Below are 22,897 nucleotides of genomic sequence, written 5' to 3'. Positions count from 1 at the left end.
TGACCCCAGTGCCGTGGGGCTGGGGGAGAGTTCGCACACGGGCGAGACTGTGAGCATCCCGTCACCCGGGGCCCCGGCCCCGGGTTCCTGCCGATGAGACGGCGGGGTCCCAGGGCCGCTCCCGTGGCTCGGACGGCGGTGACGGTCAGGAGCGTCCGAGTGCGCAGAGCTGGACCGTGGCTCAGCTCCACTGCTCCCCTGCCCTCTGCACTTCCGGTCACTCATCCGTCCACACTGTGGAGATGCAAACCCCTGTCCCACGGGGGTCTCCCACGTGTGAGTGTGAGTGTGTGTGTGCACGTGTGCACAGGCACCCGCAAAGGCACGGAAGGACGTGGCATCCCGTGGCACCAGGAGCCTGTGGTGACCTCAGGGAGTGTGGAGTCTCGGGGCTCCACAGCTGCTCACCCGCTTGACCAGCACGACCCCTGCGGGCAGCAGGGACCGGCCCAAGGGCATCCTCGGGTGTCCCGTTTCTGTGGCCTTAGTGCCCACGTGACACCATGCTTCTCTCCCGAGGTCGGCAGCAGCCGAGTTTCAGGGCAAGTGCGTTTCATGATGTGCTGTCCTCTCTTTCCCCAGAGTCCCTCGCTGTCGACGAGACGCTGTCCCAGCTGTGCTCAGAGCTGCAGGTAAGTGCAGGGCTGACCCCCAGGTCTGAGGGGCTGTCCTATGCCGGGCAGACGTGGCTGTGTGCTTGGTAAAGAAATGGAGACGAAAGACAGGACCCCCTCCAGGCGGAAGAGCACACGAACATCCCGTGACCCTACGTTGCTGCACGCCTGTTACACACCCGCCGTGTGCCTGGCTCTGTGCTGCACGTTTTGGACAAACTCACTTGGTTAACAGGCCTCTGTGTTGTGGAGCCGAGGCCACGCCTCCCTGTCCACGACCCATCCCTGTAGCAAGCTCTGATTGGCTGCCAGCTACGTGCCTCTCCCAGAGGGTGATGGGGACCAGGTGCCCGTGCCGGGAGGACTGAGACCCGGCAGGGGGCAGGCTCCCGCCACACGATGATGCAGACGGTAGTGAGCGTTCGCCACAAATTCATCGAGGACGTATTAAGGACATCTGCTCAGTAAGCCCTGGGCAGGTGCATGTCACTAGTGACACGTTCTCCAGCACCTTCCTGTCCCCTCCTATCCACTGTGAGGCTGGGACGAGGGTGGCACTCACACATGTGCAGAGACAGGCGCGTCACCCCGCTGGGGAGCACAGGCCATGGGGGTCACAGGTGCGGACACAGATGCCTGCGACTGCAGCAGGGCGTGTCATGAACTGGGAGGAGGCAGGAGCTAGTGGGCCCCAGAGGGGAGGCTGCGTGGGAGCCTGGGGGCACGGAGGGAGCCCTGACTTTTGTAGGAGGGCCGTCCAGGCCCCGGGGGCTGGAGGCGGAGGGCGTGGGCGCAGGGCTGCGCTTGGGGCTCCATGAGCAGGGCCCTTGGGAGGGAGGCAGTGGGGTGACTGAGGCCCCTGGGGGGGCCCGGGCTCCCCGGGAAGGGGCCTGTGTGTCGCGCACAGGGCAAAGCCGGGACTAACTCCCAGGCACAGGGGCCATGAAGAAGGGAAGCGACAGGTCTGGGGGCTGGAGACGGGGAGGGGAGGTGGGAGGAGAGTGAGGCGTCTTTAGGCAGGGAGCAGCAGGTGACCACATTTACATGAAAACAGTCCCAAGGCCAGCTCCCGCATCCTGCATCCTCGTCCTGGGTGCTGCCGCCCCGCCCCCCCGCCCTGCTGCAGGACGCTGCCCCCACAGCAGCCCCGCCGGGAGGCACGGGCGTGTCCCCACTCACTTCCCGCAAGTGCACGCAAAAGTATGTGGCTCCTTGGAAACCCCCGAGGCTCTCGGCGGTGGGCCTGCGGCCTGAACCCAAGGCCGCGTGGGAGTCCCTGTCCTACAGTTGTATGCAATCCCTGCAGCGGTTCAGCCGAGGACTCAGCCAGTAAGTCTGCCAGACGGACCTCACGAGGGACAGACCCACGGCTGGCTTTCCACTCGGTGCCGGGCTTTATTTGACACAAAGCAACAGAATTAGCCGACGGCTGCAGGGGTGTGGCTGGTGACAGGGAGGGAAAGGGACACGGGGGTGGTTTGCTGCAGGGCTAGCCTGGTGATTGGAGTGGAAAGAACAGAACCCCACCACCACACAACACCCCTAAAACTTGGGTCCAGAGCCCTGAGGGTTTTAGAGGCACCATATCGCCACCTAGTGGCCACATCCAGTCTGGACTGCATCCTTCTCCCGGGGATGGGGTCGCAGGTGGAAACTGTTTCAGGGGACAATTTGCAAACACAGAGCTCTACAGTAATGCGGCGGCCCGGCCCATATGTGTCTTTGCTCTATGTGAACATTCTAAACATTTATTAAGCACCGACTCTATGCCTTTTGCTGGGAATGTCAAGGTGGAAGAGACCTTCCCAGAACTAGAAGTGTCCTGGGAAATGGCTGGTTCACACATCGGGCAGAAGCTGCCAGAAAGGGTTGGGGCTCGGCCGAGGGGCTGTCAGGGGGACTGAGTGCCTGTTGAGCACATGGCGAGGCCTAAGAGGCAGGGTCGGGGCTGTCAGCCGGCTCCCGGCCTCTCCTCGGAGACTTGACCTCTGTCTCACCTCTCCCGAGCTCAAGTTACTCTTCTTGAAGAAGCAGGGACTCGGTGGGTCGGCTCCCGTGAGTCTCCGGGGAGCGACCTGTGGCCCCCTCCCCCTGGAGGAGTCTGGAGTAACGGGAGAGGGGGCTGCTGGGGCTGCCGGGCGCCCACCGTGGGCAAACCGCCAAACCAGCTTGGGGCTGGGAGGCTCTAGGGACCTTAGCCTTCCCCCTCGAGACGCTGTGGCCACAGCTACCGTGCGGGGGCCGCGTGGCTCTGCGGTGGGCGGTCCTGCACAGGAACTGCCTGTGTTCCACCGGCCGAATAGCCAGTGTTGATGGGTGGAAGCTGTGGTGATTGCAGAGGGCGGGGTTCGGGGTGCAAGGGGGCAGAGAGAGCGGAGTTCAGGGTGCAAGGGGCAGAGAGAGTGGAGTTAGGGGTGCAAGGGGGCAGAGAGAGCAGAGTTTGGGGTGCAAGGGGGCAGAGAGCGGAGTTCGGGGTTCAAGGGGGCAGAGAGCCGTGCCCAGAGACAGGAGAGCACGCCGTCAGGAAGAAGCCCCCACTGGTGCCCGGGGGGAGCGCCCTCCACCCCCACCCCCACCGCCACCTTTCCCCTCCCCAGGTGCTGAACAACCCGGAGAAGATAGCCGAGCAGATCAGTAAGGACCTGGCCTGGCTCGCCTCCCACCTGACGGCTCTGTGGACGCAGTTCCTGGACACGGTGACCCTGCACGCCCAGGTGACCACTCACCTGGCGCAGGAGCATCACACCCTGAGGGTAAGGCGTCACACGGCGTGCATCCCACGCCAGTGGCCGCTGGACGAAGCTTCCCAGCAGTGCGTCCTCTGGGCAGAACAAGAACTGGTGGGGACCCCGAGGGCCCCAGGGCTGGTCCTGGCTGCCCGTGAACCTGCTGCCCTGAGGTGGCTGTGGTCTGGCGTAGCCTCTCGGGCCTGGGCTCCGCCATTTATAAAAGACCTCCCTCGGCTACCAGACGGTGACAGAGTTCGTGTCACGGAGTATTCCAGGTGCTCCAAAGGTGTTTTGGAAAGCACCGTATTTTGCCGTGTATAGCACCCACCCATGTTTTTGTGAGCATCATACCCAGGACCCTCATCATACCCATGGCATGTCATCATCATACCCCAGTGTAATATGCGTCCTTCTTCTTCCTTCAAAAACTTGGGCAAAAAACTGCATCGTACACGGCAAACATACACGGTATTTCGAAGTGTAAGGTGTCCCCCTGGGTGCGTTTCCGGGCTCCCAGCGTGGGCGGGTCCTGAGACACAATCAAAGGCGGCAAAAGGACCGAATCCTGGAGTCCCCAAAGCGTGTCGGGGACACGTGTGCGTGTGACTGGCTTCCCACCTTCTCTGTCTCACCCACGTGTCTTTATGGTCCCCGTTGTCAAGTGTCTCAGACCTAGACACAAAAACGACAGAAAGCGGTGCGAGAGCAGACTCGTACGCACGCGTGACACTGTGTGCGTACAGCAGGCTCGAGCGAGAGCTGGGAGAGGCGCCGCCCCTGCCCCTCTCCCAGGAAGAGACGGCTGTAGTTTCTGACCTCTGACCTCTGACCTCTGTGGGAGGCCGGGGTGGGGGGCTCAGCCCCTTCTCTTGGCTCGTGCCTCCTGGGGCCGCAGGCTCCTCATGAACATGGAGGCGACGCCCACCCAACCCCCAGGGAATGAAACCCTCCGCACGCCTCCCGTCCCCAGGTCCGAAGGTTCTCGGAGGCCTTCTTCTACACGGAGCACCAGAAGCCCGCCGCCCTCACGTTCCAGGAGAACCTGTAAGTAGCCCCTGGCCCGTGCCCCTGCATCACGCCCGAAAGCGGGCTCCCGGGACCTTGTTGCTCCGAGTGGTGGCTGCCACCCTTCGCCTCCGACTGCGCGGGAGAGCCCCCCCCCCCCCGCCTCTGCCACTCGGGCTGCGGGCTGCTCTGCGGGCGGGGGACTCAGACGCGTGGCTGAGGTGGGCGCGGGCAGGCGGCAGCGGCCGATGGCCGAGTTCTCCGTCACGGAGTGTCGCGGTGGAGCCGCAGACAGAGGCCGGTCTTCCTGGGCCCTGAAGACATGGGTGCGAGTCCCCTTTGCAAAATGAGTGAGAAGCAGACGGTGTGGCTACAGACCATGTCGGAAAAAAAACAACATAGGTTTCACCAGGGACTGTGCGGTGGCTATGACGTGCGTTCAGCCTAAGACTTAAGACCGAACGGCCTCTCCCGGGGGGCTGATGGATTTGTAAGTTCCCCTTCCTGCAAAATCAGAGGGGAAATGAAGACGCACCCGGAAAGGTCAGAGGGCGGAGGCAAGGTGACATCGTCCTCCTCGCTCAGAGTGACGGGGCGGGGGGCAGGGGCAGGGGCCCCTCCGTGGTGTGTGGCCTTCGCCACACAAGTCCCAGGGTTTCCCTTGTTTCCGGGCGACAGGCGCCCCCGGAGAGCTACAGGCGCGGCCGGAGCGGTGTGAGCGGTGCCGCAGCGGGTCCCGGGGGAGAGACCCTTTAGGTGCTGCCCGCCCCCCCCCCATCACCCAGGACACACCGGAAGGCCTTCGCCCTCGTCCCCCCCCCCACCCCTCCCCTGCGTGTGGGACGCACACTAACACTCACAGTTCGCCTCGTGGGCCGTGGAAGCGAGGGGGGCACCGGGATAAAAGCCCATCTGCCGGTTAAAACAGCTTCTTCAGAGACAGCGAGAGACTCTCCCTCCGTCATTTATTCCTGCGCTCGGTCCGGCCCCCAGCTGGAGCCGCTGGGATGTGTCTTCTACAGCCGAGGTCAGAGGAGCTGGGGGAATGCCGGGCGTCAGGGAGTCTGCGTCCTGGGTTCCCCGGCCACGGGGGGGGGGCCTCCGCCGGCCGGCCACGGTGGAGTTCCCCAGGAGCGCGTGCCCGTGGGGGAGCACGGGGACTCTAGGCAGCCCTCCCTGGGAGAGTTTTGTTGGCAGATGGACGATGAAGCCCCGGCCGACCTGGGTTCAAAACCCGCCCCTCCATTTCCCTCCATTGAGAGAGTTCTTTTAATGTCACCTTTGCTTTTTTTCTTTTTTCCTTGTTTGTTTTTTTCTAAACCTGCCCTAATCGTATTTCCCTTGAAATGGGCCGGATAACAATTGTGAGGACCGTACGAGGACACCCCGCAGGTGGAGCCCACAGCAGCAGCCACAGGGAGGTTGGACGGGGACCCGTGGGTGACGCAGGCGCCCGCCGCACTCACGGGCACCGAGGGCGCGGCGGGGGGCGAAGGGAAGGCACCGTGCCCGTGGGCTGCTCGTGCGGAAGGAGAGGGGCGGGCTGGACTGTAGCGGCGAGGAGGGGTGTGGCCGCCGCCCCCGGCGGTTCTCAGTGACCAGCCCTGAGACCAGCGGTCAGCTCTGGCCGGCGGCGGTGGCTGCGTCCCGCCGCGGGGCTGCTCCCTCCGCGGTCAGTCTCAGCACCGAACACGGACTTGGGGAGACGCGTGGACAACAACTGGTCTCCCACAAGCCAGGGCGAACTGGCTCCGCCCTGCTGTGGGGGAGGGGAGGCCCGTGCTAGTCAGAGTGACAGGAGAGAGCCCAGGGTGTCGCAGGCGCTGCCTGACCGAGACGCAGACTGTGCAGGCGGCGGGGGTCACGGGGGCAGCTCCCCGTGGGGACACAAAATGTTTGACCAGCGGCAGGAACGAGGAGGGAGCAGGGTGGGCCAGACAGGTTGGTGGGGGCCCGCCCATGGGGGGCCGCGTTGACCAGGGTAAAGACTTTGAACTCCCTACCATGATTAACGCCTTTCTTTTAGTGTCCGGTGGGAGTGGCGGGAAGACCTTGAATGTCAGCTCCCATTTACAGGGTTTGGGATCCTGGTTCTGTAACGTGTGACACTTGGGACGTGAAACCAGTCCTCGAGCCCCCCTGAACTAGTTGCTTAGATGCGAAGGGGAGACCCCCTCCTGCTGCAAACACCTGTTCACTGCGGACCGCGGTCCGGACCTGGTTGGGGTGTCGGTGGGGTCCTCGGGGAGAACAACACGAATCTCCCGTCTCAAGGACGTTGCGCGCCAGCCTCGGGGGTGAGCGCGTGGATGGGAGAGGCCAAAAGTAAGAAGCGCCGTGGGAAAACACACGTCCGTGTGAGAGGAGATTGTAATGTCTGTCCCATGGCATAACTCAGAAGAGAGAAGTTTACGAGTACCCCACTAATAGTAGATACGAGCCTATAACCTAAAGCATGGGCTAGGATAGACACTGCATTATTCAAGACGAAATAAACTTTTGATGAGATCGTGGGGAATAAGAACTGTGGGGGAGAGAGGGGCATTCTGTGTCGGACGGAGAGACTGCTCTGGGAAAGGCGGGAAGGGCCACGAGCAGCGGCGGACCAGAAATGGGGAGAGCATGGGGCTCTGCACTCTGCCTGGCCACTGTGCGGGGCAGGGGGCGCGCCCCGCGGAGATCAGAGCTGGGTGGGGCAGGCGAACGCCAGCCTGCCAGAGGCAGGTGGACAAGCAGGAAGACAGGGCGGCCCAGGGGAGAGCCACCTGTCCGGGCCCGTCTCGTTCAAGCTCAGACTGGGCTGCGGTTTCTCAAACAGGAGCTCACGATCCTGCAGCGGGCCTCGAGATCAACGGGGTGGGTTTGGAAGTGCCCTCCTTAAATGTAGAAGGACGGGGGAGGGGCGGGGAGCACAGGGTCGCACAGTGCGGGGGACGGGGAGGGTCGAACACGTAGTGGGACTCAGTGGCTCTGGAACCGTTGTCTCAGCGTGTGTCCCCGGGCGTGTGTGGCCGTGCTGAGATGCCACGTAGCACGAACACCAAAGACTGTTCCCTGCCGCAGGTTGCAGTATTTAGAACGTGTTCAAAAATGCTGCAGCGCTTGCCAGTAGCAAGGGTGTCTCTTATGGTCCCTCTCCGTGTTCCCCCTGTGTGTGGCCTGTGCCTTCCACACGGCACCGGTGTTCAGTGGGAGCTTGCTGGAGGGACGCATGTGGCCCGTGCTGTGCAAACCAGCCTGTCCCGATGATTTAATCCCCACTGTGCGGCTTTGAAGCCTCGTTCGTGTGACGAGAGGCTCTGGAGACAGGGCTGCCAATGGTCACCTGCCTCCCTGGAGCTTAGTCTGTTGCTCGGGCTCCGGCATGAGGCTGTGCTCTGTGCTCTGCGTGCACCAGCTCCCTGAGTGTCCGTTCACCCCTTTGGTAGGAACTGTTACTGCTCCCACTTTTCAAAAAAAAAAAAGACCAGAGAAACCTGGGTGGCCCAGAGGGCTTCAGTGATTTACCTGACACCACACGGGGAGCCAGTGGCCTCCCCGTGGGTTTGTGGGAGTCTGTATCCCGCCCCCAGCCTAAGTAGGCTGACTCCCTGACTCCTGTGTGTGGTATGGAGCCATCATCCTAAAGAATACACGGCCCAGAAATAAAACGTGGGTTCTTCCGCCTCTAGACTGGAAGGCTCTGTGTGCCGCTGGGCTGCACTCCTGGAGTCGGGGGACCCCTGGCGTTGACATTACCAGGTAGTAAGTACACCAGGCCCTGGGGGCTCCATCCCGCCGCTCTCTGGAGCTTCCCCATCCTGCCCCATCAACACTCTGTGCCTATAGATTAGACGCTCCCCACCCCCCGGCCCCAGCCCCTCCCTGGCAGCCACCACCCCACTCTGGGGTTCTTTGATTCGGGCTGTTTTAGCCTCCCCAGACAAGTGGAGTCGCGCGGTATTTGTCCTCTGTGGCCGGCTTCTTTCGTTTAGTACAGTGCCCTGAGAGTTCACGCACGGGGTCCCGTCTTGCGGAATTTCCCTCTCTTCAAGGCTTGCACCACACGTCCCTCTCCCCATCCGCCTGTCCGTGGGCACTCAGCTGGGCTCCGTGTCCTGGCTGCTGCGAGTAATGCCGCTCTGCCCCTGGGGTGCTGCTCTCTCTCCGGAGACCCTGGTCTCCCTTGACCCTGGTCTCCGTTCTTTCGGACACACACGCAGGAGTGGGGCTGCTGGGGTGCCTGGTAGTCCTGCTTCTAAATTGTCGGGGAGCTTCCGTGCTGTTACCCGCAGGGGGCGCACCATTTCTTGTTCCCACCAAGGTTCCAACTTCTCCACACCCAGGCCGACCCTGGGGGTTGTTTGTTCTAGTAACACCCCCCTAGTAGGGGTGAGGCCATGGTGGGCACGCCCCTGGGGTTTGGGGTCGTTTTGTGAACACATCCTAAGCTCAGTTTCAGGTACGTCCCGGGTCGTGTTTTCACAAAGCCCTGCGGTTGGGGGGCCCCCTTCCGGCAGGAGATGACTCCCGCGGGACATCATGACTGAGACTGACTCTCCAAGCCCTTCCTGCTGCGTTAGAGTCCCCTGGTCACCTGACCCGGTCCTGGCTCCGGGAGCTCTTCGGGTCTATGTCAAGTGTCAGTCCCCTGTTCACAGGTCCTGGGCGTGCCGCTGTTCCCGCGTGTGTCTCTGAGCGTGCCGAACCCTCGGAGAAAGGGCCGAGGGGCAGGGCGTTGCAGCCGGCGTCTGGGCTTTGAGGAGGGGAATCCGTTCCTTATTCCCTTTCGTGGGTTCGGCTCCGACTGGGAAATGAGGAGGAAGTACAGTGTGCATAGTTCACACGTGTGTTAAGGGCACATGTGCAAGGCACCGTGTATGCACACGCGTTGGTCTTCACTTGCTGCTGGGAACGCTGACGGGGAGATAGGGCTTGGGGCTTGGGGCTCGTGCAGAGTCCCGCGGCCTCGGCTCTTCTGCAGGGGCCGGTGGTTGCCACGGCCCGGGGTCGAGGTGGGGCTCCCAAATGCTGCAGACAGACAGACAGACAGACAGACGTGAGCGGTGCACGCTCAGTTCTTCTCCCGAACTTGCGACCCGGTAGCGCTCCCATGGGAAGGAGTGGGCTGGCGCAGAGACAGACCATGGAGTGCTCGTCTGCGTCCTTCCGGAAAGGGGGTGGGCATGCAGTCTCTCCCTTCCGCAGGAAGTGGGGGGGAAGGGGTGGGTGTTTTCTCCCAGCCCGGCCTTTGGAGGAGGGACTCTGATCACTTCAGATTCTGGAACCAGACTCCTGCTGGAGGAGGGATAGTTGAGTCGCGGGGAAAGAGGAGGAGGCATGTTTAGAACCCTGAGTGGGGAGAATTAACAAACGTGGCCCCTAAGCTAAGAGGACTCACACCGTAATCAAGGGTGCCAGCGTCCACTCAGTGAGCGAGAAAGGCCACTGCAGATGGTCCTTCAGTCAGGTGGCACCAGTGTGCGTCGGGCCCTGGGCGCTCATGGCGCTCGGAGAGGTAGGAGTATAAGTGGAGAGCTTTCCGCTTTTCCTCCGGGAGGCGAGACTCCCGGGCACCGGGAGATCCAGCCCCTGTCCCATGTCCCACCGGAGTGGCATTTGCTCCGCTCCGCTGAGTGGGGCGTGGCGGAGCCCGAGTTTCACCAACGGTACAGTCTGGGCCCGTGGCCTCTGTCTCCGTGGCCGGACCAGCTCCACCACAAAGCAGACTTGGGCTCTCGGGGCAGCAGGGCAGGGCCAGGAAGGGCGGGCAGACAGACAGCGGTCGTCAGAGTCTGCTGAATGTTTTCCGGATGTTTCCCTGGGATACGGGGGATGCACGGGCGGCGGTTTTGCCGCGTCGAGCTCGTCCTCGGGCGCTCACCTGGCCGTGCGTTCCCCAGGGTCCAGTCCCACAGCCAGCTGTCCCTGGACATCCGGAGCTCAGAGTACCTCACCGCCATGCCACCGCTGCCCGCGGAGTGCCTGGACATCGACGGCGACTGGAGCACGCTGCCGGTCATCTTTGAGGACAGATACGTGGACTGCCCTGCGACAGGTGTGTCTCCTTTGTTCCGGAGGGACTCGGGGGCGGGGCTTACCAGGGGGTTCCTGGCAGGGGCTCTGTGCGCGTCCCAAGGGCAGTGGGAATGAAGGCTGAAGCTCCTTCTCCCTTCGTAGAGGAGACACCAAAACCAAGGGGCTGCTGGGAATGTCCCTTTTCCAGTGACACTCATAAGCCCAGTAACAACGGGACAATTGCAGTAAAGACTCCCTCGCCCACGCGTGGGGAGGGATGGCACCAAGTGCCTGAATGTGTTCACCTGCTAAGCAGCCACGTTCTCCCTGCTGCCAGAGTGCCGGGGAGGGAGGGCCTTTCTTCTCTCGACGTGCAGCTGAGAGGGAAAGTCATTTCCGGTCCCACGGCAAGGGCGTTCCTCTGCTAATCCAGAGCCACTCCTTTCAGGGAGGAAGGACAGCACATCTGTGTGTGTTTGCTCACACGCAGTGTGTTTTGCTGGCGCTGCACCGTTTTTCAGTGAGCGGACGGGTCACCTCGGCAGAGCCTGGTGCGAGCCGGGAGAGGCAGTGAGGCCCGTCTCTGTGGCCTCCCCAGGCCCTGCCCTGGGGAACCAGCAGCTGGAACACGCCCACGACCCCTTCAGGGGTCAGAACGTGCCAAGCCCTCTGCCAACTGGGATGCGTTCCACGTTTTAGCATTTTAGTCCCACAAGCCCTATTTCACAGAGGGAAACTGAGGCACAAGGCGTGTGCGTGTGCATGAAAGAGCAGGCGGCACGTCAAAGCCGACACTCACAGCTAAGTTCACCCCGATTCTGAAGCCCACGACACCTGTCTCGCCGCCGCAGCGAGGATTTCTACCCACACAGCCCAGGTGCCCATTGCACAGCCCAGGTGCCCATTGCACGGCTCAGGGTGTCCGCAAGCCGAGGTTGGCAGGGTGTTCAAAAGTCCCCGTGACTTCCGAGGACAGTGCTGCCTGCCCTGTGCGGAGGAAGGATGCTGGTCGGCTGTCAGTGGCACCCTGACACCTGGTGTCCACACGGGGTATGACGCCCATGTTGTGGCTCTCGCGATGGCAGCCAGCCGGGCTGGGGGAGAAAGCTGGCCTCGGCACTGAGACTGTGTGTGTGTGTGTGTGTGTTTGTGTGTGTGTGTGTGTGTGTGTGTGTGTGCGCGTGCGTCTCTGTGTTCCTCTCCGCCAGAGCTTAATGATTTAACCACAGAAAGCTAGAGGGGTTGGCGCAGAAACTGCAAGGAAGCCAGCCCTCGCTCCCAGACCCTCTGCTGTTACTGTCGCTGGGCTTGGGTGCAGCTGCCTCCTAGGCTCCTGTGCCGCCGTGTTCACCGGCAGGCACCCTGGCCCCGGGTGGAGGCGCACCTGACGACGCCATCAGCCCCTGTGAACCGCCGCAGCCCCCGGCTTTGTGTTCCCAAAGCGGCCGCACTCGCACAGAGCCCGCCCTGCAGCATTGGCTGGAGGGCCCACCTCCGTCTGCAGGAGGGTCCCCGCCCCTCCCCGCCCCACGTCAGCCCCCTGCGGGCACACACCTGCCCCAGCAGGCTCTCTGAGCCTTGCATTGTCCAGATCGACTTTGTGTCTCATGGCCGGCCTCCCTTCGCGGCTTCCGTCGTGTGCTCGGGACGTAGGACTCGGCGGAGACGGGGCCCCCAGCACTGACCGGCCATCTGCCCGAGGGCCGTTGCGCCCAGAGGCCTGGCTGTCCCCCAGCACCTCTCAGCTGACCCTCCCCGTCCCTAAAAAGACTCGCACAGACGCATCCACGTCTCCATTCACAGCCCGACGCCTCCCTGGGCCTCCCACTTTCTCACAATGTGCTCGGACGGTTCTTCCATCCCAGAGCGCAAGTGTCGGCGAATCAAGAACTGCCTTCCATTTCCTCAAGGGCTGGGCGGCCACCTGAATATTTGTAACTGGAAATGATGTTACTGCGTCTGCAGTCCACCCTCTAGTGGAGTGAGAAGGGAACTAGAAGAGTTGCATTTGCACCCCTGAGTGGTCTGCCACCTTACTGCGGCTAGAGCGCCTACTGTGCGCTGGGCACTCGCCCACTGTGCGCCAGGCACTCGCAGGTTCTGGCCCCATTATCTGTGGTCCCTGCTGCTCCCACCCACGCCCCCTCCCCTGGCCCGAGGCGGCTGAGCCGTTCACCGGGGGCCTGCACAGCGGGGCAGGCCCCCTGGGCTTGCCGCTGGCTCCGGCCACTGGTGACCGTGTGGAACCGGGCCACAGGGCGGCGACTGCCGTCTGCAGGACCCCGCCGGCCCTGGCGAGGTCCGTCCACAGAACACTGCAGACCGACCGGCGCGAAGGAGGTTCCGAGTGGGTGTCCCTGAGTGGCATCCGTTAGCAGTGACACCCAGCTCTCACACCGCCCGGGCTGTGGCGGTGACAGTAAAACATGACACAAAGCCCAGACTCCACGTTCGTGTGGGGCGCTCAAGTTCATCCAGATGGCGGGCTTTCTCCACTGCCTGACGGACCCCCTGTTCCCTCCAGTCATGCCCGCTCCCCCCCCCCCCCAATGGGGGCTAACCGGTGCTCGGCCAGGCCGGGCCCTGCGGACTTCTGGGCCTCTGCCCATGCCGTCCCCTTCCTGGTGGGACCCCTTACCCGCCTCTTGGAAGAAGGTTAGTTCCTGTTCTCCAGATACGGCCACATTCTTTCGGCAGGAGAACCAACTCCATTGTTCCTGCCTGTGTCTCTCCACGTTTTCTGAGTCCTTGGAAGGCGGAGACTGGTTCGCTGTTATCAGTAACCCGGCTTCCCCTCTCCCCGGCTGTGGTCTGTCTAGCGCAGGGCCCCGCCTGTGGGGTGTGCTGGGGACCATCTGTGGGGCCACGTGAAATTGAACTGGCGTTTTTTTAAACCCACGCAAACCGTTAACGAGACTCGTCAGCTTTGTGCTGCTGGCATTTGCGTCTCAGTTCATTTTACAAACACAGTTTGTTGACTGCATGCCAGCCATGGGGGTCGAGAGAGTCCTACAGCACAAGCCCTGCTCTCCTGTGGCAGCCAGAGGTGCCCCGTGGATCGCAGTGTGGTGGTGGGCGTGTGACACTCCGTGTGTGCAGAGGGGGTGCTGGGACTTTGCCACACAGGGGGTCAGGCTTGCTGTGGTGTGGGGGGCGGTTCCCCCAGAGGAGGCAACATCGGCTTTGCCTCCCACGATGCGGAGAGCGTGTCTAGGTGAGGAGGCTGATCCTGACCCAGCCATGAACTTCACTGACAGGAGGCGATGATGTTTCAAAGCCCCATGCCGTTTTTACATTAAGTGCCTCCGTGGTTTACTTCTGGTGAACATTCGATAGTGATTATAATCCTTTAACTTTTATTAAAACCACAAGGAGGATTTAAACTTCTTAAATAAAATAGACGACCAGCCCTCCCCACCCCCCCAATCTTTTCTGTTTGGCGTATGTGGAACCTGAAGCCTTGGCACCCAGAGTTTTTATTGGGGTTCCTTATGCAGGCGTGGTCGATTGAATGGCCGGCCACACTGCTGACCTCCGCCCCCAGTCCACCTTCCCCGCCAGAGGCCGTACTGGTATCGCCTGGCACAAAGCTCCAACCACGAACGGCATGGCGGGCCCTCCTGGCACTGCCACCCCCATCCGAGTCGTCTCCTTGGCATGCACTCTCCAAGGACTCACCGTGGGGCACCTGGGCACCCTCGGCTATCTGGGCCCTCAAACGCCAGGACGCCCCCACCGCTTGGGGAGCTCTGGGAACTGAGAGTTCACCTCCAAGGAGCCAGGTGGGCACAGAGCCCCACCCAGTTCTTTCTGGTGCAGCTGGGCTTTTGGGAAATCTGTGGCCATCGAGTCTTAAACTACAGGGCGTGGTTTTCTTTTTTCCTTTCGTAGGGCAAGATTCGAATGTTTACCCTCGTTTTGGTGTCCCAGCACCCAGTCCTGCAGAGACGTGTCTAAGAAGCAGAGGAGAGAACCATCCGGAAGGCAGAAAATCGCCCTGCCGGCCGTACCTCGTCTTGCCCAGCCCGGGGCCACCGCGCACGGACGCAGACGAAGAGGCGAGCGGCTGTGGGGCGTCAGACGAGAACGTGGCCACACCCGGCCACGCGGACGTCTGCTCTGAGTCTCAGGTGTACCTGACCCTCGGCGAGTTCCCTCAGGACGCAGGCTCGCCCGAAGACGCATGTCAGACTGGCCAGGGGTCTGATGTCGTCAGGACCCACTCCCAGGCCGATGACAGCCGGCCGGGGAGGAGCCCCAGCCCAGAGGGTGGCCCGGACTACATGGACGTGAGGTCCAGCACCAAGCCCACAGTGGTCGTCAGTGACCAGCACGGGCGCGAGCACTTTCGAGACGACCATGAATCGGCGGACAGCCGCGGGGCGGCGGGTGGGAGGGGTCCCGGTGCCACCTCTTCAGAGGAGAGGACGCCCCCCGAGTCCGGGACTCTGGGCAAGGGTGCCACCCAGGACGCTCAGACGCTGCCGCTCAGTGTGAAGCTCTTCCCCGGGGAGCCTTGCGATCCCCCGCACGCTGCTGCTGGGAGGGCGCCCCCTAGGGACCCCCTGCCGGAGGAGCGGGAGGATGTGTCCATGCTCTCCCGGGCCGCCATCAAGAGGTCCTCCTCCGTCATCTCGGACTCCGGCATCGAGAGCGAGCCCAGCTCCGTGGCCTGGTCGGAGGCGCGCAGCAGGGCGCTGGAGCTGCCCGGGGACCGGGAAGGCTCGCTGCAGCTGGCGCGCAGACACGCGCTGCACCGGAACTCCCTGGAGGGCGGGCGCACCGAGAGCAACGCGAGCCTGCCCAGCGGGATCCAGGCGTCCCTCACCTCCATCAGCTCCTTGCCCTTTGAGGAGGAGGAGCGGGAGCTGGCGCTCACCAAGCTGACCAAGTCGGCGTCGGCGCCCCAGATCAGCAGCCCCGAGGAGTCTGCCGAAGACACGGACGCTGCGCGGCGAGGAGGGGGTCTCCCCGAACCTCCGGTTGGGCACGTCGAGAGCACAGATGCCCCAGGACCCTGCAGCGAGCCCAGGGGTGGCCCCAGAACCCAGGACACTGGGGGGAGCTGTCCTCTCGTGGAGGTGGTCTCTGAGGATGTGGGCAGCCAGCAGGGCCCCGGTTCCAGAGACATCCCCGAAGATAAAGGGGTTCACTCGGATCCTCAAGGGCCCTGTCGCCCTGATGGCAGAACCGAGACCCCGCCGGGGGTTGAAACCAAAGGTCTTAATTTTCCAATACCGCCTATCATAGCCCTTGAAGGCCCTCGGGACGGATCTTCTCCTAGGGCGGAAGTGGAGACCCCAAAAGGCACGTCTGCAGGTGGTGGGCCCCTGGGGGCGAGCGCTCCGCCCGACGGCGGCAACGCGGGCATGGAGCACCTCACGGAGCGTGGGGTCCCTGACCTGAGTTGTGCACCGGCTGCCGAGGCCATTGGCTCCCCCTGCAGCCCTGAGGCGGTGGCGCCCCTGGAGATGGGCCACCGGGCAGGGGTGGTGTGCTCCCCTGTGACTCACCCCACTCACGCCCCGGCCGTGGGTCACCCAGAGCCCCGGGCTGGCCCCTCCGCCGCGGGGCCCCACCTGGCCCCAGCAGAGGCCTTCTCCGCGGACGGCCTGAAGGCCGTGGAGGTCGTCAACCTGTCCGTGTCCTGCACGGCCACGTGCCTCCCGTTCTCGTCTGTGCCCAAGGAGACGCCCGCCAGGGCCGGCTTCTCGTCCAAGCAGACCCCGCTGCCCATCACGCACCAGCCGGCGGGGTCCTTCGGGGTGGTGTCCGCCCCGTGCAGCCAGCGGGAGGAAGACGTCGTCGGCGAGAGGATGTTCAGGTGAGCCGGCCGGCCCGGCGCGGGCGGCCACGCGTGCCCGCAGGCTGCTCAGGCCCGTGCACCCCGCTCCGAGACCGAGATCGCCGCGTCCTCGTGCAAACACAGTAATGCGCTCGCGCCGTGCCAGTCAGACGCGCGGAGCAGCAGACGGAAGTAGAAAGAAAGCATCAGTGAGCCCAGGTCTCACGTGCAGCCGCCCTGTCAGTTCCTCCACACTTTTTCCTGCCTGGGTCTATATCTGTACATTCTTCCTATGCAAAAACTGGGTAATTCTGTACAAACTAAGGGGTTTTTTTTAGCCTACTGTAGTGGGAACACCTCTCTGTGTTTAGCAGTCTACTTTTGCATTATCATTTCCTGTTTAAATGATGTCCCACTGCATAGATGATTCATTAACAGCCTATTTTAGAGAGGGGCACCTAAGTCTCCTTTTTGGTTTTTATGACGATAGACAACTCTCTAGGAGTGTCGCGCACGCCCGTGTTCGCACGCTCTGGAGGACGGCCCCTCAGGGGCCTCGGGAGTCTGGGGACCTCATCAGATTCGCCTCGTCAGCCCTTGTGTGTGTGGTTACGGTGCCCTCCCTTGGGCGATGTCCCAATCCACCCCTCAGCCTCGTGTTGGGTTCGTAGCCCTACAGCTACTGCACCCGCAAACTCTATGTTTGATTAGGTGTATCATAGGGTCATCTTACCAAAGCACCCCACTGCACGCACCGTCTTGCCAGATGCTGAGGGGGGCCTCTGTCACGGTAGTTCCAACAGACACGGCCCAGGCAGGCCCACCTCGGACCGCTGTTCCGTGAAGATTATTTTTTTAAAATATTTTGTTTATTTATTTTTTTTTAGAGAGGGAAGGGAGGGAGATAGAGAGAGAGAAACATCAATGTGCGGTTGCTGGGGGTCATGGCCTGCAACCCAGGCATGTACCCTGCCTGGGAATCGAACCTGCGTAACAAGCAGCTGGCGGGCAGCTCCCAGTCCAGCTCCCAGCCCCGGCCAGCGCTGCCCTGGCGGCTACTGTGCCCGCAGGCTAGCAGCGAGGGGAGAGCCGTCAGCGAGGGGAAGTGGGCAGAGGGGATGGCTTATGGGTGCGCAGCTGGGCCAGGGTGGGTGGGGACAGGGACTCATCGGGCCGGGGACAGTGAGTGTGAATAGAGACGTGGTGGCCAGGAGAGGCTTTTTCTGAAGGCGACAGCTAAGCTGCTGGTGATGGGGGTGATGGTGATGATGATGATGATGATGTGGCTCGTAATAGCTGCTTTCCACTTCATCCGTTTCAAGTATGCTCTGAGCATTTTGCACGGATTGTACCACTCACTACGCAAAACACCTGTACTGAGCAGGCGATGAGGTGGCCCCCCTCCTACACACGGGGAAGTGGGAGGCAGAGGGGTTTCGTGGCTGGCCCCCAGCTGTCAGGGTCAGCTGAGATTCTGACCTTGGCAGTGTGACCCCCGGGTCTGCGCTGTCGTCAACTGCTACCTTGTGGGAGAGCAGGCATCCCAGACAGGCAGACCCGAAGGCACACAGGCTCAGGGACCAGGCCGCATCGCCCGTGCAGGGCGCTGTGAGAAATGTGTTCTTGCTGGAGGCTGGGAGGTGGCCCCGGGGAAGCAGGCGGCGGCCAAGCCGTGGTGGCCTTGGCCACAGGCGAGAAGCGTTCACTCTGGGGAGGCCTTTGCAAAGACTGTGTGGGTCCCAGGGGCTGGATAGGACCTCACCAGGCCTGCTCAGGGCGGGAACCCCGGAGACATCTGCGGAACCCAGACCTGGGGAGCCCTCGGTTTTCCTGGGGGGGCCGTCTCTCTCCCTCCTCAGAACAAAGCTTCCCCCACCGCCGTCTCCCCGGAGGCCGCACCCCGTCCCCTGGGCGGACACTTCCTTAGGGTGCCCATCACTCCCGCGTCCCAGGCTGACTCCTCCCCCGTTCGGCGCACAGTGCGCAGCGCGGCGTGTGATTAACTCGTGTATTCTCCAGTTTCTATCAGGCCAAAGAGAAATTTAAAAGAGAGCTGAAGACTGGTGGACTTCTGTACAGTGACTTGTCCGTGCTGGCTTCTGACGCGCCGTACTTCCCGCCAGAGGAGGAGGAGGAGAGCCTGGAGGACGGGGTTCACCTGGTCGTCTGTGTCCACGGCCTGGACGGTGAGTGTCCGAGCGGTGTCCCCCGCAAAACTCTGCATTATCCTGGCTGGCGTAGCTCAGTGGATTGAGCGCAGGCTGCGAACCAAAGTGTCGCAGGTTCGATTCCCAGTCAGGGCACATGCCTGGGTTGCAGGCCACGGCCCCCAGCAACCGCACACTGATGTTTCTCTCTCTTTCTCCCTCCCTTCCCTCTCTAAAAATAAATAAATAAAATCTTAAAAGAAACCTCTGCATTATAAACACGAATTCATTTGGATCGGCCACTCCTTCAACGAGGGGTCGGTCAGCAACGGTGGGGCGGCCGGAAGCGTGCTGGGCACGGGGACGTGGCCTTGGCCCCGGGGAGAGGGTGCATCGGTCACACGCTCCTGCCCAGACAGCGGTTGGATGCATGGGGGGAGGGGGGGAGGCAGGCATGGAATGAACGAATGGGCCAGTGGAGTGAACGCAGGGAGAACTGGGTCGGACTCGCTTTAGTTACGCGAGCTGCCCAACGAGAAACGGCGAATGCGGGAAATGGGGGGGGAAGGAGGGAGGAATCCCCGGGGCGCCCGCCCCGATGACGGGGATTAGCGCAGGCGGGCTCGCTGTCGTTCCAGGGAACAGCGCGGACCTCCGGCTGGTGAGGACCTTCATCGAGCTGGGGCTCCCCGGGGGCAAGCTGGACTTCCTGATGTCGGAGAAGAACCAGGTACGGGGGCCGCGGGCCTCGGGCCGTGAGGCTCCCGGGGTCGCCAGGGCAGCCACCAGGGCAGCCTGTGCACACGCAGATGGCAGGGGGCCTGGCCACCGGCACGGGCCTTTCTTCGTCCTTGAACACTGAGAAGTGGACCGGTTGGCCTTACCCCTCTAGTGTCTTAAGGCTCACGGAAGGCAGGCAATAAGGAGCTCTGTGGGCCTTCTCATCACTCCCCGCCCCCCGTCCCCACCCTGAGAGGTGCTCAGGGGACCCCCTGGCCCCAGCACACAGCTCCAGGCAGCCCGCGACCTGGTAGGGCAGCTTCACCTGTGAGAAACTGTTCCTGTGATGGCCCCAAGTCTCCCTCCCTGGTCCCGTCTGCACTTCCAAACGTTAGCCCCCGAGGCTACAGGAGCCCTTCCGGAGTACCTGCCCCGTGTCCGCCCTTCCAGACCCTCAGACACCTGTGACCTCTCTCCTTGGCCTGCCACGCTCTCGTGTCCTCTGACCATCCTGCCTAAGGCCTGGATGGCCCGGGGATCCTTGTCAAAGTGGACGTCTGCCCCCTCCCTGGACAGGGCCCTGTGCTACGCCCATAGGCCAAGCTGGGGAGGGGCAGGGGCCCGGGAGGCGGGCAGGCCTGGGTGTGGGTCCTGGCTCAGGACCACGTCCCCTCTGAGAGCAGGGTTCCTCCTCTGACACGGGGACAGCGGTGCCAGGGGGTGTCTCTCCATCTGACCGAGGGCTCTGCGGTGTCCCTGAGGTCCTTCGTTAGTGCCCTGGGCTGCGAGTTCAAGTCTGCAGCCCAGCATCCGGCGGCAGCACGCTCCCAGCATGCACCTCGGGGTTCCGTGGAGGGAGATGGCCCGAGGGAGAGCCCGGCCTCGCTGTGACGCCGCCCCATCCCGTCTCCTCTTCCCTCTTCCAGACGGACACATTCGCAGACTTCGACACCATGACGGACCGGCTGCTGGACGAGATCATTCAGCACATCCAGCTGTACAGCCTCTCGGTGTCCCGGATCAGGTATGGGGCGGGGGGCCCGGGCAGCAGCGGGGTAGCCCCGAGCGTTGGCTGTGTTCGACAGCGGCGTGACGCCTGCCGTCTGCCACCGGGGCACACGGACTGGTGGCCTTCGTGGCGTAGAGGGCTCCCAGAGCGGAGGCGGCACACCCATAACTGTCTCAGCGTGTGTGCGGGGGAGGGGACATTGGAGGCGCAGGAGAGAGACACTGGGGCTGAGTTGGATGTTCCCAGGTGAGTCTTTGTTCTTCTGACGCTGTGAGCCTGAGTCCCGGCTGTAACCTTCTCGAGCCTTGAGCCTCTGAGGCTCTGTATCCACAACGTGGGCCCGGCCCACCTAGATGGGGCATCACAGAGCTGGGCAGGTTCCCTGCCCGGGCAGGGGGCCTCCAGGGGCACGGACGGTGGCCTCCCACTGAGGCAGGTGGCTCATCTGACACGGGTACTCGTCGAGGCTGATGGGAGCCAGCTTGTACCTGCAGCGTGTGTGGTCGCGGCTGTGAGCCATCGGGCGTGTGCCCACCCATGGGGGACTCGGGGAAAACGCCACCTCCTCCTCGTCTCACAAGTGAGGGTGCAGAGGCCCCCAGGGGTGCGGCCACCAGCACGGGACACAGGCAGGGTTTCCAGGGTGGTCACTGAGTTTGAAAGGAACGCTGCGCTGCATCCCCAGACCTGGGAGGACTGTCGCACTGGAGCGGGCTCGGAGGAGGGGGTCGCCTGTGCGAACGGGGAGCAGGCGGGGGGAGGGGCCAAGGGCGTCGGGGTGATAAGAGAGGAGTGGAGCACAGGGAGAGGGGGTCCCAGGTCGGGTCACGAGGGGCCTCAGCAGCGGCTGGCGCTGCAGCCTGTGCGTGAGCCGGACGGCTCGATGCTCAGCCAGGGCCCCCAGGGGACCGAGAGGAGACAGGGAGACCAGATGGGGGAGGGGGCTGCTCCCAGAATGCAAAGCCGGGCGGCCGCCCACATGTCTCTCTGACCACACCAGGCGCAGCAGCCGCCACTCACGGAGACCCCTGTCTTGAACTCAACGGGGGTGCATCGGCAGCCCCAATCTCACGGCCACGGCCCCTAGATCCGGCGGGAGCTGGCGGGCACCGCGCCTGCGCTCCCAGGGCGGGCCTCTCGGGCGGCAGGCCTGCCGTCCATCACCGTCTGGTCACCGTCACCGTCGCCGTTTCTGTCTCCAAACAGCTTCATCGGCCACTCCCTCGGCAACATCATCATCCGCTCGGTCCTCACCAGGCCGCGGTTCCGGTATTACCTCAGCAAGCTGCACACGTTCCTGTCGCTGTCCGGGCCCCACCTGGGCACCCTGTACAACAACAGCACCCTGGTGAGCACAGGTAAGGGTCGGCCGAGCCTGGCGCCCGTCCCCGTCCGTCCGTCCGTCCGGGGTGGAGGGGGGTGAAGCCAGAGGCGGACCTTCCTCTCGGTGCACCCCGTGACTCCGGAACCTCCTCCGAGCGTGGGCGGTGGGAGGAGGCCCGGGGGGAGTGAGGCGGCCTCTGGCGGGTGCTGCGTGGGTGGAGGCTGGGTGTGCAGCCCTCTGCCCTGCCCCCAGCGCTCTGGGGGCCGCAGGGGGGGCTCACTACCTCCCACACCCAACCGCGCTCCCGAGGGAGCGCCGCTCAGCACCGCGCCCCCCCTGCCCGCGCCTGCTGGGCCTCGCGCGTCTGAGTCCGGCTGCGTCCGCTGCCCCCAGGCCTGTGGCTCATGCAGAAGCTGAAGAAATCCGGGTCCCTCCTGCAGCTGACCTTCAGGGACAATGCCGACCTGCGCAAGTGCTTCCTGTACCAGCTCAGCCAGAAGACAGGTAGGTGCGTGGCCTCCCCCCCCGGGCGGCGTGTCCCCCCCGGGCTGGGCGGCGTGTCCCGCGTGGGGGCCGGGGCTCCGCTGTGGCCCCGGCTGGCATCCGAGCTACGTGGACTCGCTCGTGGTGGGGCCCGATCCGGAGGCATGGCCTCGCCCGCGCAGGAGGTTACTCGAGGACTCAGCCGCCCCTTCGCCGGTCTCCCCGACGGCATGGGGGAGGCATCCCAGGTGGCAGCCCTGGTGCATGCGTGGGGGGGGGCCTCACTCTCCAGGAGAGCTGTGGCCTCCGATTCCCAGCATCCTTTCACCTCCCGATCACCCAGGCCCCAGGCCTGGGGCCCAGCTCACAGCCCCTTCACGCAGGGGCAGACCCGCCCGCCCCAGGGCAGACAGACACTGTCCATTCACGCTGACAGGGGCAGGGAGGCTGGTCCTTCCCAGGCAGGCCTGAGGGCATGCCCCCCGCCCCACCCCGCTGTCCGCAGGGAGGAAGGGCTCAGAGCTGCAGGCGCCCCCCTGTCCTGGCTCCGAGCAGAGGGCACCCGGGGGCAAGGCCTCCTGAGTGTTCCCGGCCCACAAGAGCCTTGCTGTCCCGGCACCTTGCTCCTGTCCCGTGTGGAGTAGCTCACTCCGTGTCACCTTGGCGTCCCTGCCCGACGGGCACAACGCCCACCTCTCCCTTCTGCGGCACGAACACTCCCCTGCAGCAAATTCTTCCCCCAGCCTCTCGGCCCGGAAGGTCCTTCTGCAGGGGCACACCTGCGGGTCAGGTGTGTCTGCTCGGGCACTGTGTCTCAGGGCGGGCCTGTCCTGCGCGTGCTCCCGGGGGTCAGTGTGCCCACCTGGCTCGTTGCAGGCCTGCAGTATTTTAAGAACGTCGTGCTGGTGGCTTCGCCCCAAGACCGCTACGTGCCGTTCCATTCCGCCAGGATCGAGATGTGCAAGACGGCCCTCAAGGACCGGCACACCGGTAAGCCGCGCTTCATTCATGGTGGCGATCTAATAGAGCAGCGTCCGTTCCGGAACTGGACTCTGCCCAGCCGGGCCCGTCCGCGGTCCTGCGC

At 63.5% G+C, this 22,897-nt stretch overlaps 1 protein-coding gene across 2 annotated transcripts in view; it reads left to right on the top strand.

Annotated features, from left to right (window-relative positions):
* Positions 1–22,897, top strand: part of FAM135B (family with sequence similarity 135 member B) — a 156,739-nt gene that overhangs the window by 133,478 nt on the left and 364 nt on the right. For both annotated transcript variants that reach the window (XM_045861243.1, XM_045861242.1), the window contains exons 9-19: positions 583–632; positions 3,212–3,367; positions 4,314–4,387; positions 10,231–10,385; positions 14,237–16,169; positions 18,150–18,316; positions 18,916–19,007; positions 19,924–20,021; positions 21,213–21,364; positions 21,724–21,834; positions 22,690–22,803. In XM_045861243.1, coding sequence (XP_045717199.1) covers positions 583–632; positions 3,212–3,367; positions 4,314–4,387; positions 10,231–10,385; positions 14,237–16,169; positions 18,150–18,316; positions 18,916–19,007; positions 19,924–20,021; positions 21,213–21,364; positions 21,724–21,834; positions 22,690–22,803 — 3,102 coding nt within the window. The remainder of the gene's footprint in view (positions 1–582; positions 633–3,211; positions 3,368–4,313; positions 4,388–10,230; positions 10,386–14,236; positions 16,170–18,149; positions 18,317–18,915; positions 19,008–19,923; positions 20,022–21,212; positions 21,365–21,723; positions 21,835–22,689; positions 22,804–22,897) is intronic.

Source organism: Phyllostomus hastatus, unplaced genomic scaffold, assembly GCF_019186645.2.
Source record: "Phyllostomus hastatus isolate PE091 unplaced genomic scaffold, TTU_PhHast_1.1 phas_scaffold_21, whole genome shotgun sequence".
Lineage (NCBI taxonomy): Eukaryota > Metazoa > Chordata > Mammalia > Chiroptera > Phyllostomidae > Phyllostomus > Phyllostomus hastatus.
This window is presented reverse-complemented; position numbering and strand designations above follow the sequence as displayed.